At 38.9% G+C, this 20,297-nt stretch overlaps 2 protein-coding genes across 4 annotated transcripts in view; one reads left to right on the forward strand and one right to left on the reverse strand.

Annotated features, from left to right (window-relative positions):
- CMSS1 (cms1 ribosomal small subunit homolog (yeast)) overlaps positions 1-20,297 on the forward strand; it is a 372,024-nt gene that overhangs the window by 19,033 nt on the left and 332,694 nt on the right. The window lies entirely within an intron of this gene.
- Positions 1-20,297, reverse strand: part of FILIP1L (filamin A interacting protein 1-like) — a 293,127-nt gene that overhangs the window by 4,181 nt on the left and 268,649 nt on the right. For 2 of the 3 annotated variants that reach the window (XM_011962505.1, XM_011962506.1), the window contains one exon: positions 10,643-13,418. In XM_011962505.1, coding sequence (XP_011817895.1) covers positions 10,643-13,418 — 2,776 coding nt within the window. The remainder of the gene's footprint in view (positions 1-10,642; positions 13,419-20,297) is intronic. The other variant, XM_011962507.1, reaches the window with a different exon arrangement.

Below are 20,297 nucleotides of genomic sequence, written 5' to 3' on the forward strand. Positions count from 1 at the left end.
ACTTTATCTTACTGATAAGAATGTAACTAGTTCTGAGAACAGCCACCAAAGGAGGCATTTCTTCCCATTACTTGAACAGTGCATGGTGATTGAACCATTATCCAGGGACTGATTGGCTTGCTAGGGGAAAGGAAATCCTGCGCCTCTCTTCCAGTAACCTAGCTGACCCCTCGGCCATTGTGTCTGAACCAAGCAGACAGATTACCTAAACTTGTACTCTCAGAAGGGTTTGCCACTTTGTGGCACAGAGCCATGCAGTAAGGACAGGATAGCCTCCCGAAAGCATATTTACTTCCTCATTGGCAGTCTGAGAAAAACCTGGAATAGGACCATATTTGATAGGTTTGGCCTAAAAAAATAGTAATTGTCCGTTATTCTCCCTAGTCTTCTCATTGTCCTTAGACGCTATAATCAGCAGCCTCAGAAGCATTTATATTTTTCAGTTTCTGTAATTAATACATACTCTTATAATCAGAAAATTTCATATGAAATAAATGGGCTGCTTATGTAAATTACTATGAGAGCTGTTCTTCTCAGGATGATCCCTACTCACTGATTCTCTCCCTGTTGTCCTAAAGGAGTAACTGTCTGTCTCTTGTGTTATGGAACTTTTGAGGACCTCTTGCAGTTTTTAGTTAGCTCCTGTTTACATAAAACAGTGGTTTTCTAAGGCTTAAAAAGTGACTGATCTCAGGCATAGTGAATTCAGGCAAGAACACCATGAAAAGGCATAAGAATAGAAAAAGAACAGCTTTTTCTTGTTAAAGAGAAGAGAAAAAAAAAACAAACAAAACAGCCAAACCACTAATTGTAAAGGATAGTAATGCATTTTTAAGGAATTACTTTGAGTTGTTTGAAGAGTGTCTGTGTTGATGCAGATTCTTGTATTGTGAGGGGAGACATAGGAGCCAACTTGACAACTTTCCTTTGCCATGGCAGTTTTTACTTGGGATGCTTCCTTGGTTTGCAGTTTTGTACTCCTGAATTTGGAGACTGACAAGGTTGAACCCTAACACTTCTCCTTCTGACCTGGGAAGATACATAGTGATTATTTCTAAAAAATGATTCTGGGAGTGCCAGTCTTTCCTTATTAAGTTACAGTGTTCCTTGAGAGATAGAAATCCAGATTTAGAGTGTACCATCTGGGAAAATTTTCTGTTTTCTGTAAAGGCAGAATCACACCAAATGTGGCCTAAGTTGGTGGTGCTTGTCTTTATAGTGGCTGGACCTTGACCCCTTGATTGCCTTTTCTGAAAGTCTTGGGTCATTATCAGGATTGTCAAGGCAGCCCCCTGCTTAGAAGCTTAGGTGTGCAATGGTTGTGATGCTCCTTCCATGAATCATTTTCACTCACTTCTGATGCTTTTCTCTCCCATCATTTCTGAGGCTGATCAGGTACCTCCTGCTCTGCACATATTGATTGCCTGTCCAAGCACATATTGATTGCCTGTCCTTAAATCTTTTAAAATTCCTTTTGGGAAATAAGGTCAGGGCATAAATAAGCCAACAACCTACATGAGTTTTTTTCTCCAGAAATTAGACTTCTTCCTCATTTTTTCACGTATAGGTGTCAAAACTACTAGATGTTTCTTTCTCTAAGATTCTATGAATTGGCTGGGCATGGTGGCTCATGCCTGTAATCCCAGCACTTTGGGAGGCCAAGGCAGACAGATCACGAGGTCAGGAGTTCAAGACCAGTCTGGCCAACATGGTGAAACCCCATTTCTACTAAAAATACAAAAATTAGCCAGGCATGGTGGCGGGCACCTGTAATCCCTTCTCCCCCAACTCCATTTAAAGCCAGGGTGGTTGAGTTCTAGGCTCTTATTTCTCCCAAGGGCACATGAGAAATGGAAAGCTCTAGTTGAATTGAAAATTCTAGTTGAGAATTCAGGTATCTTTGAAAGAGACAGAAGTACAAAATACTGTAATAATACAAATATAAATGTTCAAGTATGAACATGCTCTTGGGCCAGTCTGTCAAGTAAGTGGAAACAATTATGCAACAAAACTCTTCAGTATATAGGTTTTTAAAGTTGCTTTGAGGCTTATGTTTAGTCAGATTCAAGGTTCTCATCTCTAGACACCAGACATGAGTTTTCATACGAGTTGTCAAATTTTTCCCACAGTAAGTTATGTAAGAGTGGAACTGGCTTATAGAGTCACTTGGTCCCTCTCTTTAATGTGGTGATTTTTAACCAGAGGGCAATTTTGCCCTCCAGGGAACATTTAGCCATGTCTGGAGACATTATTATCACAGTTGGGGATGCTACATGGTGTGTAAGTAGAAGCCAGGGATGTTCCTAAACATCATGCATAAACACCTCCTGCTTCCCCACAACAAAGAGTTCCTGGGCTGAAACCATTAATAGTCCTGAAGTTGAAAAAATGCTCTAATGGGGAGAAAAAGCTGATATGATTAGGGGTAAAAAATTAATTTGTAGAATCTCTTTTTTTTTTTTTTTGAGACAGAGTCTCAACAGAGCTGTGAAGCTCTGTTGCCTAGACTGGAACACAGTGGCACAATCTTGGCTTACTGCAACCTCTGCCTCCCAGGTTGAAGCGATTCTCCTGCCTCAGCCTCCCAAGTAGCTGGGATTACAGGTGCCCGCCACCATGCCTGGCTAATTTTTGTATTTTTAGTAGAAATGGGGTTTCACCATGTTGGCCAGACTGGTCTTGAACTCCTGACCTCGTGATCTGTCCGCCTTGGCCTCCCAAAGTGCTGGGATTACAGGCATGAGCCACCATGCCCAGCCAATTCATAGAATCTTAGAGAAAGAAACATCTAGTAGTTTTGACACCTATAAGTGAAAAAATGAGGAAGAAGTTTAATTTCTGGAGAAAAAAACTCATGTAGGTTGTTGGCTTATTTATGCCCCGACCTTATTTCCCAAAAGGAATTTTAAAAGATTTAAGGAGGGTGGCAAGACTTCAAATTCAGAAGTCACTGGAAGTTAGAACCAGATGTGATCTTAAAGATCACCAAGTTGAATTCACTTATTTCGCAAAGGTTAAATGACTTGTCCAGGGCCTCACAACTGACTAGAAAAGGCATAAACCAGAGCCTGATCTATTTGCCTGCCTCCAGTGCTCCTTCCCCTAACCACTTCACTTAACTGAGTCTTTCTCTGTGAAGCTTTGTTAATCTACTGTAGCCTTCCTTAATCTCCAGTTTATTGGTAGAGATTGACAGTTTCCCACTTGATTAAATGTTGTCTGATACTCTTGTTTCTTGTTTCATTTCTTGCCCAGGTTAATAAGCTCTTCAAGGGCAGTGAATCTTTCATCTCCATAATATCTGCCCCAGTGGCAAGTAAGAGGTACACAGTTTAGTGTGTCATGATCAGTGGATTGATCGATTGTATATATGTGATGCTTTGAAGAAAACATATTGCACACTAAGACACTGTGCATGTCACTGAGACACAAGTTTTGTTGCATAAGGATCATTTCTACTCACTTGATTGACAGATTGGTCCAGAGCATGTGCACATTTGAACATTTATATTTGTGTTAATACCATGTACCTTTGTCTCTTTCAAAGATATCCTATTATAAACTAGAGTTTTCAGATAAACTGGAGCTTTCCATTTCTACTATGTCTGTGGCAGAAAAAGAGTCTAGACAACCAACCACCTTTGCCTTTTGCCAGAATAGCAGATAACTCCCTCTACAGACCTTTCTAAAAGATCCTTTCTGAGAAGTCTCAATTCCCTCTGTCTTAGCTTGTAACCACCACAGGCATGAATGTTCATTAGTAACCTAACCTCCACCTATCCGAAAACCTCAGGAATGGCTGAGGACGAGGCATAGGCTTTGTAGGTCTGTAGAGTTTATATTTGTATATTGTAGTTGTCCAAACATGGCTAGCCTTTAAAGAGCTAAACAAAACAGAGGCACAATCCTATCATAAAAACGGACTAAGGACATGAATAGACAATAATCAAAAGAAGATATGCAAATAGCAAACACATATAAAAAAGTGCTCAACATCACTAATTACCAGGAAAATGCAAATCAAAACCACAGTACAATACCACCTTACTCCTGCAAGAATGGTCATAATCAAAAAATTAAAAAATAATAGATATTGGCGTGGACGTGGTGAAAGGGGAACACTTTTACACTGTTGGTGAGAATGTAAACTAGTACATCCAGTATGGAAAACAGTGTGGAGATTCCTTAAAGAACTAAAAGTAGATCTATCATTTGATCCAGCAATCCCACTCCTGGGTATCTACCCAGAGGAAAAGAAGTCATTATATGAAAAAGATATTTGCACATGCATGTTTATGGCAGCACAATTTGCAATTGCAAAAATATGGAACAAGCTCAAATGCCCATCAATCAATGAGTGGATATAGAAAATGTGGTATATATACACGGTGGAATACTACTCAGCCATGAAAAGGAATGAAATAATGGCATTCGTAGCAACTTGGATGGAATTGGAGACCATTGTTCTAAGTGAAGTAACTCAGGAATGGAAAACCAAACATTGTATATTCTCACTCATAAGCGGGAGCTAAGCTATGAGGACACAGAGGCATAAGAATGAGACAGTGAACTTTGGGGACTCAGGGGAAAGAGTGGGAGGGGTGTGAGGGATAAAAGACTACACACTGGGTACAGTGCAAGTGATGGTTGTACCGGAATCTCAGAAATCACAACTAAAGAACCAATCACCACTTGTTCCCCCAAAACCTATTGAAATAAATAAATAAAAACAGAGGCAAAAAAAAAAAAAAAAAGATGGTCTCAGGTAGCCCCTCAAATATCATACCAGGACCGTTTGGCTATAGGGAGGAAGAATAACTCACTAAAATAAGAAAACTAGTTTCAGTTTTTCAAAACAGATTGCCTCAAATAATAAGGTAAGTTTTATTTCTCTTGATCAACAGTTTTGACAATGAAATTTTAAATGATGTCACAAGTGATTATCTCTGGGATGGCTGACTGCAATGCCAAAGGTTATTCCTGAATACATTTTTATGGCAGCATTCTAAGTGCTGGTACCTGATGGTACCTGGTACCTGATGGAATGTACCTGGTACCTGATGGAATGTACCTGATGGAATGGTACCTGATGGAATGTTGACAGATTTGTCAGTGCTCCCATGTAAATGGTGTTAATTCATTATCAAATTATGAAGTACTTAGAGGTGTTGGCCAGTTAACTCGCTAGACTCCCTCAAGATTCCTTACCCTACAGTGTTGCCTTTGGGGGATGCCTGCTCTGATGTATTGACTGCCCAAAAGCTTTACCCTTCTTGATGTACCTTGAGGAATGGAAAGGGTCCATCTGCTGGAAAGGAAAGGGCTTATTAAGTAAAATGAATTTAAGTGGGGTTTAAGGTTTGAGAACCTTAGCAAATTACTTGTCTTCCTTGCTCTTTCTTGTTTTTGCTTCACTGTGCCATAAGTTGAATGGAGTCCCTTCTTTTGGTTCATCTAACTGCCTTATTTAATGTGTGTTCTGGACCCTTCCCAAAAAATGCTACAAAGTTAAGTTGAGGGCCTGGGATCTGAGAGAGAAACAGACCTTGTAGGTGTCAGACAGCCTGCTGCAGCTCAGCCAAAGATTTAGGCATCTATGCTTTGCTACAGTTATAAAACTGGGAATCTTCCCACCCAATAAAATGGGAGTTTTTATTGAGCTTTCCTTTTAAGTAAAAAGAAAACGTGGAGAATAAGCCTTCTGTTTGTCATCCAGCCACTAGAGGGTAGAATAGCCACACTTCCTAGGACAGGTGTAATTTAAACAGAGGGACTGTGGTCAGAACACATTTGCCACTGCTTGTCAATACAGATGCTTTTTGACTTATGATAGGGTTAATACCACATAAACCCACTGTGAGTTGAAAATATTAAAAGTTGAAAATATGTTTAATACACCTAACCTACTGAATATCATAGCTTAGCCTAGCCCACCTTAAACATGCTCAGAGAACACTTACATACATCTACAATTGGCCAGAATCGTCCAGCAGCACAGCACACTGTAGAGCAGGAGCCCCTAAACCCTGGGCCACGGACTGGTAGCAGTCCATGGCTTGTTAGGAGCCGAGCGGCACGCAGAAGGTGAGTGGCAGGCAAGCAAGCATTATTGCCTGACCTCTGCCTCCTATCAGATCACCAGTGGCATTAGATTCTCATAGAAGCATGAACCCTATTATGAGCTGCACATACGAGGGATCTAGGCTGAGCACTCCTTGTGAGAATCTAGCTAATGCCTAATGATCTGAGTGGACAGTTTCATCCTGAAACCTTCCACCCAACCCCCCAGCCATGGAAAAATTATCTTCCATGAAAACAGTCACTGTGCCAAATTGGGAACTGCTGCTGTACAGTATGGGTTGTTTACCCCCATGATTGTGTGGCTGACTGGGAGCTGTAGCTCGCTGCCACTACCCAGCACTGGGAGAGAGGATCTTACAGCATATTGCTAGTCCAGAAAAAGATCAAAATTTGAAGTACAGTTTTAGGGTACAACTAACCAGCAGAAGAGTTTGTTAAAATGCAGCTTTCTGGGCCTCCGCCCCCAGAGGTTCTGATTTGATAGCTCTGAGTGGAACTTAATATCAAGGGATTCTCATACAGGTATCTTGGATTTTACTTTGAGATATGCTGATCTGTAAGAGTTTTGGGGCATGCATTTTTTCCTGACTATCTTTTCTCTTGGGATTACAAAGCAAAATGATTATCTGGAGAAAAAAAATCTGAACATTAACAGAAACCAGGGTATAGGAAAAAGCTAGAGTGTTGGTTAATTTAAAGGTCTTTCCCTGCCTTTGTCTAACGTATTTTAAAAGAGACTGACTTTGTAAATATTCAGAATCAAAGAAACTACTAAAACGTTTTTATTGGGAGTTTTACTTCAACCAGTAAAGACCATGGAATCCTTAGACTACAAATCTCTAAACATTTTTGATAAAATATCCCTTCTATGACCATCTCACAGCTCCCGTAATTTTATCCTTTATGGGTTATGTGGTTTGGCTCTGTGTCCTCACTCAAATCTCCTAACTGTAATCCCCATGTGTCAAGGGAAGGACCTGGTAGGAGGTGATTGGATCATGGGGCGGTTTCCCCTGCTGTTCCCCATGCTGTTCTTGTGATACTAAGGGAATTCACATGAGACCTGATGGTTTAAAAGTGGCAGTTTCCCCTGTGCACTCTCTGGCTCTCTTGTGCCAGGTAAGATGTGCCTTGGCTTTGCTTTGCCTCCTGCCATGATTGTAAGTTTCCCGAGGCCTCCCCTAGCCATGAGGAACTATGAGTCAATAAAACTTTTCTTCTTGATAAATTACCCAGTCTCAGATATTCTTTGTAGCAGTATAAAAATGGACTAATAAAAATGGATGTCATGAAGACCCCAAGCCTAATGTCTTAGCATTGTAAAATACAGTTTTGGAGACCTTACAAAGAGTGTATGTAATTTTATCGTGATCTTGATTTAACAAGTATTGCGATTCTTTCTTATGTGTAAAGATTCAAGTGTAGTAATGCACAATGTCCTTCTAGTAAGAATGACAATTTTATTTTTGTCAGTGCCCCTAGAGAGCAGTGGCATCCTCTTGGGAAAACTTTTGCCATTGCTTTTAAATAGAAAAAACATGATAAAATCATTCAAATCTGTGATAGGATTCTACCATTTAAAGAGTTAAAGAGTTAGTGGGAATGTGAGTAAAATGAAACTTGGTTCTGAAGCCAGGACTTAGACTAATGAAAGGTTGGTATGAGTTTTTCAGAGAGACGAAAAAACAGTCTGTCTTCTGTGAGCGCTCGTGGACCAAAGAATACAACCCTCCACCCCCACATATTTCATATGAAGATTTCTGAAGATTTTCCAGTGTCACTTCCTCTTTCCTTCCTGGTTTTTGGGGGAGTTCTATGATTATATGTTAATGAAAAAGGAAGTTCTGTAATCTTCCAATCTCTTCTCTCTCTCTCTGTCTCCCCACCCCCTGACACGCACACAAAAAAAATAAGAAATCTTTTTAAAAATTAAAGGCCAGATATCTACAGTGTGTCATTTTAGGTGTAATTCTATAGAAAAAAAAGATGTTTTGCAGAAATTATGCTGCCGTTATGATGATCTTTAATTAGTAACACTTGTAGTAATGTACACGTTATTAATCTGTCTTCTAAAATTTATTTTGATGCTGATAACAAATTATTATACTAAAGGAATCCTCCCAGTAGAGGTACTTCTAAAAAAGAGGTGTTCCTTGAAGGTTTGGTGAATTTCCAGTTATGTTAGATTACTTAGGAAGCCTCTATGTAGTTAAAATCTGGAAAAAATGATTAAATGAGAATTTGTGCATTATAATAATAGAACACAGGACTTACGGTGTTAACTTTATTATAGAGAATTGCTGTGGTTCACATAAGAAATTGAACCCTTTCAAAATGGGTGGGCTGATGAAGAGCCCAAATTTGGCTCCCAAACTCTATTAGTTACAAGTGTACCAAGAATGGATTTCTTCCCTCCTCTCATCCCCCACCAGCACTTGGGGCAGCCAAGAGGAACCTGGGGTGATGGGAATCCCTTGGCTGGTTATCTCTGCCTCTTTATCTGTTTCCCCCAGTGCCACCCAAGCATGTGTTTTGTTTATGCCATTATGGCAAAGTTGGGAAGACTTTGTTCGTAAATTCTTTTTGATTTCCATTGTTCATAATTTTATGACTAGTTGATTGATGCCTTCCAAAATATTACATGTATCCGCTCTCAGTAACTAGAAAAAGATCTCATGAAGCAGCAGCATTATCATTGTCTGTTTTGAAAGAGCTAAAATTAAGTTGGCCATTCCTTCTAGAGTTCTGGCCCAAGGTGACTTAAAAATAGTTTTAATAAACATTTAGACCATCATGTATTTTGTAATACAGTTGGGTCACTGCTGATTCCTAAGATAAGTATGTTTAAACAGAAGCTTTCTCATTCATCAGCAGCCTCAGCTTTCATCCAAATTTATTTAATGATGATGCAAGCCCATAGCGTTGGTATTGCAGTTTGTCACCATGGAAGTGTTTCTGTCAACAAATCCTCGCTTTACTATCATGAAATTGATTTTGCAGGGGAAAGGAGGATGATTGTGAAAGCTTTCTTCTACTCTTAAAGATCTTCACAGTTTGCCTGGATGTCTAAATGAATTGTATTTAAAATCAATAACTGGCAATAAAATTAACCACACTAAATTAATAGTTATGAGATTAGAAAAAGGGAAATGGCAATAAGCTACTTGGTCTGAAATCGTCTTTTTGGAATGTGACTTGGGGACCATACTTGTAAGTTAAAATGTTCCCTGAAAGCTGTTGTTCTCTGCTCAGAAGTATAGATTATCCCCAGGGAGTCCCATGGAGCAGATATCAGAATTTCTAGGATGATTTGGCTGAGTTTTTCTCAACTATATTGTAAATGGCATAATAATCACAGAAGAAATTCACACTATATTACTTCTTTCAACTAATATACTGTTTTTTTTTTAAATATGCCTTTTCTATAACTTATGTCATAACTATCTTTGGCTTTTATTTGCTTGTTAAAAAAAAAACTGTAAGAGTTAAAAAAAAAAAAAAAACCTGTAAGCTTCTGAATGCAGGCCCCTTATGAGCAGGGTAGGTAGCACCTACATTAAGTAATTCAGACTATTTTGGGAACCACATAGGTAAGAAACAAGAATGACATTTTCTTTTTTTTCTTTTGCTTTGAAGCAGAGTGTTCAGGAGTTTATGTCACAGTGGCTGGTTCCAGATTTGGTTGCAGACATATATGTTCTGTGGGAGTTTTGATCTCTGGTAGAAATACAGTCGACTCTTGATTGCCAAGGTTAACTATATTTCCAAATGTACTTTCTCTGGCTTGCTATCACATGTCAGAGCCTTTAAATTTTACCATCTGCTTATATGTGCTCATGAAAACCAAAATTATTCAGTAGTATTTTATTTCATTATTATCATAAACATTTAAGTTCCTAATGTAGTCTAAGCACTGTGCTGGGCTCTAGAGATACTGAGATACATCCCAAGCATGAAGTTATGTTTGCTTCTGAAAGATCTTATAGTTCACTTTGAAATCAGAGATGTAATTTTTATTTATTTGAACCACTTTCCCCTCCTCTAATATGTGATTAGAAGTTGACCGAAAATGGGACATAGGTCCTGTTTGTTTTTAAGGAAGAATTAATAGAGACTATAAGCAAAAGACAAAATTCTATTGTACATGCAGAAATATAACACAGAATGACCAAAAGAAAATTCAGCAAGCAATGGTAAAAATAACAAATTATTTACTGTTTCATAATGTTAAAGTATTTCGCCAACACAAGTTGCAGTCAAATTAAAGTGAGTTATGGAAAATGAAATACATAAAGATGTATTTATACAAGTGCAGACTAAATATTTTCCATACAAGTTTGTAAATGAAAAGATATACAGTAAGTGCACACTCCATATGGCTATGCAGGCAACAGTTAGTTTCAGATACTCTTGTATAGTTCATGCACAAACCTTCCCAAAGTACGAGTTCAGTCAGTCTTGGGGGATATGGAGGGATGATTAAAAAAGGATTGAATTCCTTGCAAAAATATCAGTATGGACTGGATGAGGGTGAGCGTGGTCAGTTATATATATTACTTACTGTAATTTGTGATTGTCGAGGAAGAGGTGTGGCTGTTGGTGTGATAGTAATACTGCTGGTGACTTTATTGGTTGTTTTGTTTAGTGCCCCGTTAATTAAGCCTTGAGTTCGGTTATCCTGCAGTGGTGCTGAAGGGCTGGCAGGTCTCACAGGGCTGGCTACAGCTTGCATGTAAGGACTTCCTAAGTGAATGTGGATTTTATTATCCTCAGTAGTTATCACACTTGAACTATTACTGTTTGAACGCTGAAACTGCCATGATGACTGCCGGTCCGGGGAGACTCTGAATATCGCATGCTTGGCACTGATTTCTATTGGTTCTGGAGAGCGTCCCTGCTCAGGAGAGGTAGCTGAACCAGTCACAGCCAAAACCTGAATAGGGGACATTGTCCTTTCTGGAGTTAGAGAACCACAAGACTCTGGGGTCTGTGCTCTGGCAAAAGTTGCCATGGTAATTGGGGACATGCCTTGTTCTAAATTCATGAGGTCTTCGGTAGAGGTTTTGGATCTTACTGGTATTATGGAGGCGTTTTGGAGGATGGTTATCCTTTGCTTTGGCGTGCCACAGTTCGGTATCACTGCAGTACTCGTGTAAGAGTGAGTACTCTCTGTAGTCGGGCTTGTGATTTCAAGAGTGGCTGTGTTTTGTACATGGTCTGGAGTAACCTTTATATGAAGTGGCTGCCCAGGTGTGTGGCTTAGGACTAGATCTCCAGGTTGCACAAAGTTGGAATTGGGTTTAGTTTGTATTTTTCCATTCTGAGGATGGCCCTCCTTTGATTTCATCCAGGGAATCCATAGCTTTCTGTTAACAGGACATGGAGTAGACTGGCTGCATTTGAAGGACAGCACAGATCCCTCATCATTAGGGTCCTCATCTTGATCCTCACTCTCCTCATATAACTGACCATTGATGACTGCACGTTCCAGAGGAATGAGGCTCTTGTAATCAGGTGGTTCATTGTCTACTGCTTCTGTCTGAACTTCTTTAGAAAATACTTGAGGATCGGAAATTCTTCTTCCGTTGAGACTAGGCCTGAGGCTCTTACTGAAATGCCGGTACCTCTCTAACTCCTTAGTGAGGTTTTCAATCTCTCTTCCTAAATCTCTGTTCCTGTTTTCTTGTTGATTTAGGTTTTTTTGCAGGACTGAGTGATCTCCCTGGAGGTGACATATTAGGTCTTCAGTTGCCATGTATTCATGAATTTTCTCTTTTAATGCATCCACTTCTCTTGAGAGGTGCCCTGACTTAGCTTCTTCTTCTTGAAGCCTTTTGAAAAGCCATTGTTCATGGCTGGTCTCTGTCTTTTCTGCTAATTTGTACTTAGCAAGTTCCATTTTAACATGTTCCAGCTCTTTGGATAAAAATTGAGCTTTGTCTCTTTCATTAGCATACTTTCGTTCTAGAGTCTCATATTCATCTTCTGTTTTCATGAGGTCGTCCTCAATGGCTTTCATGTCCTTTAGCTTCAGTTTCAGTCTTTCCACTTCTTGAGAGAGCTCCTTAATCTTATTGTTTTCTTGGTGTAATGCTGTTGTGGATTTCCCAGAGTCTTGATTTAATTTGTTTTTTGGGAAATCTTTCTCAATGGCTTCCAGTGATTGAAGCCTATTTTTCAACATATTAACTCTTGACTGGAGATCATTTCCTTTCTCTTCTTCCGCTTTCAATTTGTTTTTTAAATCATCTCTCTCCTTGGTTACGCTGTACATCTTTTCTTCTACATCGGTTTTGGACTTGAGCGCCCTTTTAGTTTCCTCAATTAACTTCTCAGTAACTGTTGTTACTTTATTTTGCTCCACTTGAAGCTGAGAAGAAGCAGCTTGTAATTTATCTTCAGTTTTCTTTAATTTTTCACTCATTGTTTTGCGTTCATCTACAAACATCACAGTTAATGTTTTCAATTTAGTTAAATCCTCTTTTAGAGTGAATTCTGTCTTCTCTAGCCGACTTTCAATGGCTTCTAGCTCTTTAATCCTTACTTTTAAACTCTCCAGTTCTTGAGACAACTGTTTTGTGGTCATCCTTTCTTTTTCTAAATTGCATTTCAGAGAGTAGCATTCTTGTTTGCTTTTGTTGAAAGCATCTTCTAACTTTTCCAGACCCATAATTCTTTTACTGAGTTTTTCAACCTCTAGTTTAAAGTCTTTACTCTGTAACGTCTCCTTTTCAAGCCTCTTATTGAGATCTCTGCACTGCTCCTCCATTTTTATGAGCTCTTCATCTTTCCCTTCCATATCTAGCACACGTTTCCTGAGCTCTTCCACTTCAGCCATGATACCAGCGTTTCCATATTCTCCCTTACTGATTTTTTCTTTTATATCTTGCAGCTCCTCTTCTGCTTTTCGTAAAGACCTGTTTGTCTCTTCTAACTCATCAATCTGCCGGCTGAGTGCTGCCAGCTTTTGTTGAAGCTGGCGATTTTGACTGTCCTCATTGGTGAGCTTCGCCATAATTGTGTGTTGGTCCTGGTGAAACTTTGTGGTCTGCGTTTGCAGTTCCTTCTCTAGTCTGGTTGCCTTCTGCTCTTCCTCCTGAACTCTGGCTTCAGCAAGGGCTAGTTTGGTATGTGTTTCCTTTGCATTTGTGGTCAGCTCTTGGATTTTCTGTCTTTGAAGGGTGAGCTGTGCTGTCAGCCTTTGTTGTTCATCCACCACCATCAAAGCAAAAGACTTCAGCTTGGTCAGCTCCTCTTTCAGGGTGGTGACCCTTTTCTCCTTTTCTTGCTCCTTCTCCTCCTGAGACTTGATTTCTTGATCAATTAGCTTCTTTAATCTGAAAAATGTAAAGTGCATTTTATTTTGTGATTGATGTTTTAGTAACTCATTGACTGTAATTAAATATATATGTAATTTAGAAATTATGTAATTGTATGAACTGTGTCAGTTCATATACAATATGCAAAAGAGTTCCTGAATTTGATGACAGAGGAAAATCTTGATAAACAGTTATCTTGCTTTTTTATTTGACTACCATTGATCAATAACAGCTGCATTTCACCAGGAGCCTTAGTAAAAGAGTAAGGGCAAGATATTTAGTTTAAATTGCTTGGGTAACATATAATTATTAGGCAGTCTGGCCTGAAGACTATGAAAATAGGCACAAGCTTGAGATGATGCAGTTAGACCTGGCTGCAAGACTGACCCTAATCTTACCAACTAATTGATCTGGGCAGTTATTTAACATCTCTGAGCCTCAATTTCCTCATATGAAAAATGGGGGCAATAATTATATTTACTTCAGGGGCTTTTTATGAATATTAAATGAGGTAATTCATCTAAGATTCTTATTGTCCTGGCACATGGCAAGCATTTGGTATTAGTTCTTGCTGCTGTTCTTTTTTTATTAATAGGGTTATTATATTTATCAAATAGTTTGCTTGAACCAAAGTATGTGGCGCATTAATGTTTGATGTTCAACTCCTTCATTCTTAGTTAAGAAAAATTATATTCACATTGCTTAGAAGTTATGCACTTCACTGATAGACATCTGTGCCAGTTAAAACTTGGTTTGCACTAGCACATTATTCTGAGAACCACTTCACATATACCTTATCCTCATAGTGGACGACAGTTAAATAAGGAAAATTGAGAGGCATCTGTTCAGGTTTGGTGTTTTTATAACATTTGAGAAGAGCATGGGGTTTGGTAGGAAAGTGCTTATTGATGAGCGTCTGATGCTAGGCATGATGGAAGAGAAACTCTGTTATCAGGAACATAATAATTCCCTCTTAAATGACGACTACTGTGACATGCTGTTTTCTTCTTTATGTTTTAAATTTGTGTGCATAACAGGAGGGTATTTTACATGTAGTATAAACTGTCTCTTCCACCTCAGTAGTGAGGTCAAAGCTTTAAATTTGTGGCACTCTCAGTTACATTGTGAATGGGCTGATTATAGAGGATGTAATTACAGCTTTGCAGTTAAACAGAAGCTAAAATAGAATGGAATCCCTGAGGAATTGAACTAAAGGACTTGTCATGGATGAAGTTATGAATATTTACATTCTGATAGGTATAGAGAATTCATAATACTTTAATGTATCTTTTCTCTTAGGGATGAGTCAATTATCAAATGCATGTCTATCATCCTTATCATAGAACTTACTTTTTGAAAGTTGTGTAAGGATTTGAGAAAACTTATTATTTATTTTATTTTATTTTAATTTAATTTATTTTTTGAAATGGAGTCTCACTCTGTCGCCAGGCTGGAGTGCAGTGGGGCGATCTCGGCCCACTGCAACCTCTGACTGCCTGGTTCAAGCGATTCTCCTGTCTCAGCCTCCCTAGTAGCTGGGATTGTAGACATGTGCCACCACGCCCAGCTAATTTTTGTATTTTTAGTAGAGACAGGGTTTCACCATGTTGGCCAGGATGGTCTCGATCTCCTGATCTCGTGATCTGCCCGCCTCGGCCTCCCAAAGTGCTGGGATTACAGGTGTGAGCCACTGTGCTGGCTGAGAGAACAGTTTAAAAGGAAAGTAATTTAGGGTCGTCTTCTTGGAAATTGAGTCCTTCTTTTTGAGATTCTCATCTGCTATTTTCTGTAATTTTCTGTAATTACATTACACAGGAGGAACATGTTTAAAATAATCATATAAGAATTCTCCATCTTTTTTGTGGGAATCCACTTTTCGTTTTTTCTGTTTTGAGGACTTAACAGGAGGCTGACCCAAGGGCTGTGGCTTGTAAAATTCAGAAGATGCTAGGCAGGATGCTGGGGTGTGGTTGATGATGATCTCATCCAAGGTCTTGGCAAAAGGCTTGCCCATGGTTTCTGGCCATGCCCCATCCCTATTTGAGACACGTGTGAGCCTGAAAAGATAAGCATGGCAGCTTCTCGAATGGCCATGGGACTTCTCAACCCAGTGGCAGCGTCCATGGGTAAACTGCTTTGGTGGTGAAATAGTTAAAAAGAACTTTGGCAAAGTGCTTCTTCCTCCTGCTTTAGCATTAGAATTCATTCGATTTAATGGTTTTGACAATACCTTGAGCATAATTACAGTGAAATATTTTTCCCCTCTCTACACCACAGTTCTTACAGTTTTATTAGAGAACAGTTTCACAAAAACTTTTAAGTATTTATTTTCAGTTTATTAAATTATAGCATGTGCTATTTTCAGTTTCATGAGAAGGGGGTGTGTTTTCTTAGGATATGAGGGAGGGAAGACTGTTTCACAGTATAATTAAAAGAGTATTAAAAGGGAATGGTGATTAGTGAGTGCAGTGCAGTAACCTGCAAAAAAGGTTTAGAAAAAAATTCAGTTGCTTCCATTTTGTTCAGTGTTTTTGGAGCAGATATGATGCATATTTTTCAGCCTGGGGCATGATGCATATTTTTCAGCATGATGCAGACATAAGCATCTTTTTCATGGCTTTTGTAATTTGGTTGGCAACCCCGTCTGTTCCCCAAGCTCTGTCTGATTATTTGAATGCATTTTCTCTAAGCATTTCCTTACTACTTGTTTTCCAATAACCTGCTATTTCCTTGGGCCATTCTCATGAGCACACCATAGGACAGTCAGCTGTCTAGTCTGGTAAAGCCTGTCGGGGAGGTAAACAGGAATTTATATGCAGAAAAAACTGTACCCATAGCCATCAACCTGGGAGCGCAGGACAAGGATCCAGTGAGAACTGAGAGCAGGAGGCCCTGATGGAATCGTTTCAGACCCAGTTGGGTGCGTGTAATGCTATTACACATTGTGTGGTCGTGTACATGTGTGTGAGAGAGGGAAAGAGAGCTGGTTATGCTACTGAGTTTGAAGGAATTAGCACTTCTGATAGTGATGAATGGGCCACCCTAAATCATTATTTCTTGCCTTATATCCAGGAGCATTTGAAGGTTGAAGTTTGACGCTAGTTTTTGGTCTTGAAGAAAGTATAGGGTGAGGAGGGTGTGGAGTTGAGCCTCCTAAGCCTGCTTCCTCCTTTGAGTAGGAATGGACTTTAGACAACACAGTCACTTAATTTTCTGTCTGCATTAATTTTTCTTAGCATATTAGCAGGATTTAGCATTGATACTTGCATTATATGCTAATGCAGGTTATCATGAACTCTGGGTTTGCTAGCCAAAGCAGATAAATGATTTTGATTGCTTTTAACCACGGTTTTTATAATCTTCAAAGTAGCATAGATCTTGAGGTGCAGAACTCTGCAGATCTAAAATTCATTCCCTAAAAGCTGTGTAGTCAAATTATGACTCCTTTTTCCATTAATAGTTACAGTTTAGGTGTCTTTATGCAGGAATAACCTGTGCCAGGGTTTCTCCATCTTCAGCATTATTGAGATTTGGGGCCAGATAATTTTTTCATTGTGGAAGTCTTCTTGTGCACTACAGGATGTTTAGCAGCATCCCTTTGTTGTGAATTAAGAATGCTTCCAGACATTGCCAGATGTCTCCTGGGGGCAGTCACCTCCAATTGAGAACTACTGGTCTATGCATGTGTATGTTTGTGGCACGTGTGTATGTCAATCTGTCAGTAGAAGTTAGACTTCATCATTTTGCCTTACTCAGCTTTAATTAAACAGGTGCAACAGACAGCTCCCACCTAAATTACATGTACACTTGGTGATTTTATCTTCCCTGCTAGTGGCCTGTTCTTTACCAGTGCTTCTCACAGTGTAAAGTGCATTTGAATCACATAGGAATCTTGTTAAACTGCAGACTCCAATTCAGTAGGTCTGGGGTGGGCCTCACAATTTGCATTATAACAAACTCTCAGATGATGCCAAGTCTGCTGGCCCTCAGACTGACTGTGGATAACAAGGCTTTACCATTTACATGCCAGATGTTTCCTGGAAATGGGATACTGTTTGAATATTAATTCTGCCAATTGTTGTTCGTTATTGATTTATATCCAATCTGCAGTACCACAGGCTGTATTCCTGACCTACATGACCACCCATTTTTTTCAAAGAAGATATCAGGTGAGAGAATATGACTAAATTAACTAAAATCTGTTCCCCATATTTCTGGGGAACAAAATAACTCGAAATGCATACCAAAGTTGGTGGATCAGTAGCTACGTTTTCATGCAAAAAGAGCACTAAATGATTTTAGCTCCAATTTGTGTTTTTTCTCACAAGCACAAAGACTAAAATATAGGAGACTATATAATAGCTGCCATTCTTTACCTAGTGCCAGTGATGTGTTGCCAAGCACTGAGCTGAGTCTGTACATCTGTCGGTTCTAATTCTCATGATAAATTTACAGGGTTTGGGATTATCTCCATTTTATAGCTGTGAAAATTGAGGCTCAGAAAGGTCAAGAAGAAGCAAGGCTGTGCTACTGTGCTATTTCCCCACATTACATTGCAAAGAACACAAACCATTGCATAGGGCTGGTCCACACACAAGGATTTTTATCAAGAACACTCTGAATGGAGAACTATCAGCTTAAAAAATCTTACTTATCATTGCGTTTGTATTCTTTTTAAAAAGTGCATATCTCTCAGAGCAGGGGTTTTTAAATGTTTGTTCTTGTATCTGCTAAAAGAATGTTGAAAAACTAAGTACTCCTTTTCACATTTTTTAACTGATATCTAGATTTTTTCATTCAATGTTTAAATAGTTGTAAAAGTATATATTTTAACATTTGCCATCTAATCTCAAAGTCCTCATTAACAAATTGGACAGCCAAACCAGTCATTCAGGAAAGGTCTGACTTCATTTTTCAACCTAATGAAATGTGTAAATATACATCCCTCTGGTACCCATCTCATTTCTAGAAGATAAGGCATGAGGACTTGCCCTGCATTGTCCCCAGATGAAGAAACAAGGCATTGCTCCATCCATGGTTTGGTTCTGAACCTGTTGCTGCTGCTGCTCTTACTGCTCTGCTCTGCTCTTTTCTCATAGGACTGTCAGGATTAAGGCTTTCTATAGTCATCCCTTTGTTTGATGCCCCAGAGGGGTTTGCAACCCAGGAAGAGCCACTTGATAAGAGTTTGCTAAGAAGTTTGTTTTGAAAGTGTTGTTGGAAGAGGAGAACTCATAGAACACAAAGAGGATATGTATGAATGGTGGACACAGACGTTGATCCCTTAAATCTCTCCATGCCTGTACCCACAGGAAGTCTTTATGTACCCTCAGGGGTACATGTACCCCAGTTTAAAAGACTACGGTCTTGGAGTACTCATATTCATGTTCTAGTACTGACACCACAGCATTATAGGAACGTTCATTGAATCCTCGCCAATAAAAACGGGTTTTGGAAGCTGGTTTTATGGACACAAAAGTGAGGTAATTAAATCCAAACTGGCTTAAAGCAGTATCTTATTACAGCTTTTCGTTAGTTTCTATTATGGCTCAGAATTGTTATAACTTACTGTGGTTTATCACTATTATTATGTGCAATACCAGTTCCTTGGTTTTTCAGAAACATCACATCTGTCATCTTCAGTATTCTTTGGTACTAACCATAATTCTGGTTCTTCGTTACAAATGATACACTCAGAGGGTTTTTTCAGTTTTTATTTGTAGACACATATGTCAGCACAAATGTGCACCTATATTTTATCTCCTCTGTGAGACACTGTCAGTAATAATGCAGCATATAATACACATATGAAACACATGGTATGTCTAAATGCTATAACACCATACCCATAATAATTTATAATTCTTACCATTTTTGATTTTATGTTATTTTTGTACATTACAGTCAACCCTACTAGAATACAGACTTCTTGAGAACAGGGTGAGTGTCAGCGTCTGATTCATTTGCATGTCCTACAGTGTCTACCACAAAGCCCTGACATGCAGAGGGAGCCACATGAATGTCTTTTGAATAAACTAAAGAATGAACAAATACTCCCTTTTGTGAAAAAGACTGTAGCACTGTCCTAAGTAGTTTTATTCATTTTTAAAGAGAATGCTCTAATATTTACCATGTACATGTTTTTAGGCATTTAAGAAAATGAGCTATGAGTGGGTTTCCCATCAGTGTTCTCCGAGAACATTATTTTCTCTATTTCATAGCTACAGAGCCTCTAGAAAGAATCACGACTGTTGGAACAGGTCCTTTTCTCCTTTCTTCAGATCCCTGCATTAGAACTGTATGTGCTTGCTTGTTTGAGGAAAACAGGGTTAGGTGGTAAACTAACCCTGGCTAGGATGTTCACATCCTAGCCCATCTGTCTCCTTTGGCTGTATCAACTCTGCTAACAAAGGAGTGACTATTTTATGTTTTCCTCAGAGTCCAGAGATCTACTGGACAAATATGTTTGTTTATTACATAAGCAACATTATATCAACAGCAGTGACAGTGGAAAAGAAATATCTATAATCTGACCACCCTAAAACATCAATTATGTTTCTGTTTTCACAGATCGTTTTGCAGTTTTTCAGATGCCTGGTCCATAGAAATAAACTTAGGGTGATCATCAAGCAATAAAACCAATTCCACAAGCCATTAATGGTACTGTATTGTTTCTATTAGTTCCAGAAATCAGCCTGTAAATAGAGAATAACTTCAGAGTCAGCTTAGCTTCTCATCTGTCACTTTAAGGAAACCAATTTTTCACTGTATTCACTATGTAAATCTTGAATTTAATGTTTTTGATGTTATGAATATGGCAAGACTTTTGTTCATTTAATTTACAAACAACAAAGACTATCATTAATACTAAGGCTATCCTGAGATGAACAGGGGATA

This window comes from Colobus angolensis, unplaced genomic scaffold, assembly GCF_000951035.1.
Source record: "Colobus angolensis palliatus isolate OR3802 unplaced genomic scaffold, Cang.pa_1.0 Scaffold592, whole genome shotgun sequence".
NCBI lineage: Eukaryota > Metazoa > Chordata > Mammalia > Primates > Cercopithecidae > Colobus > Colobus angolensis.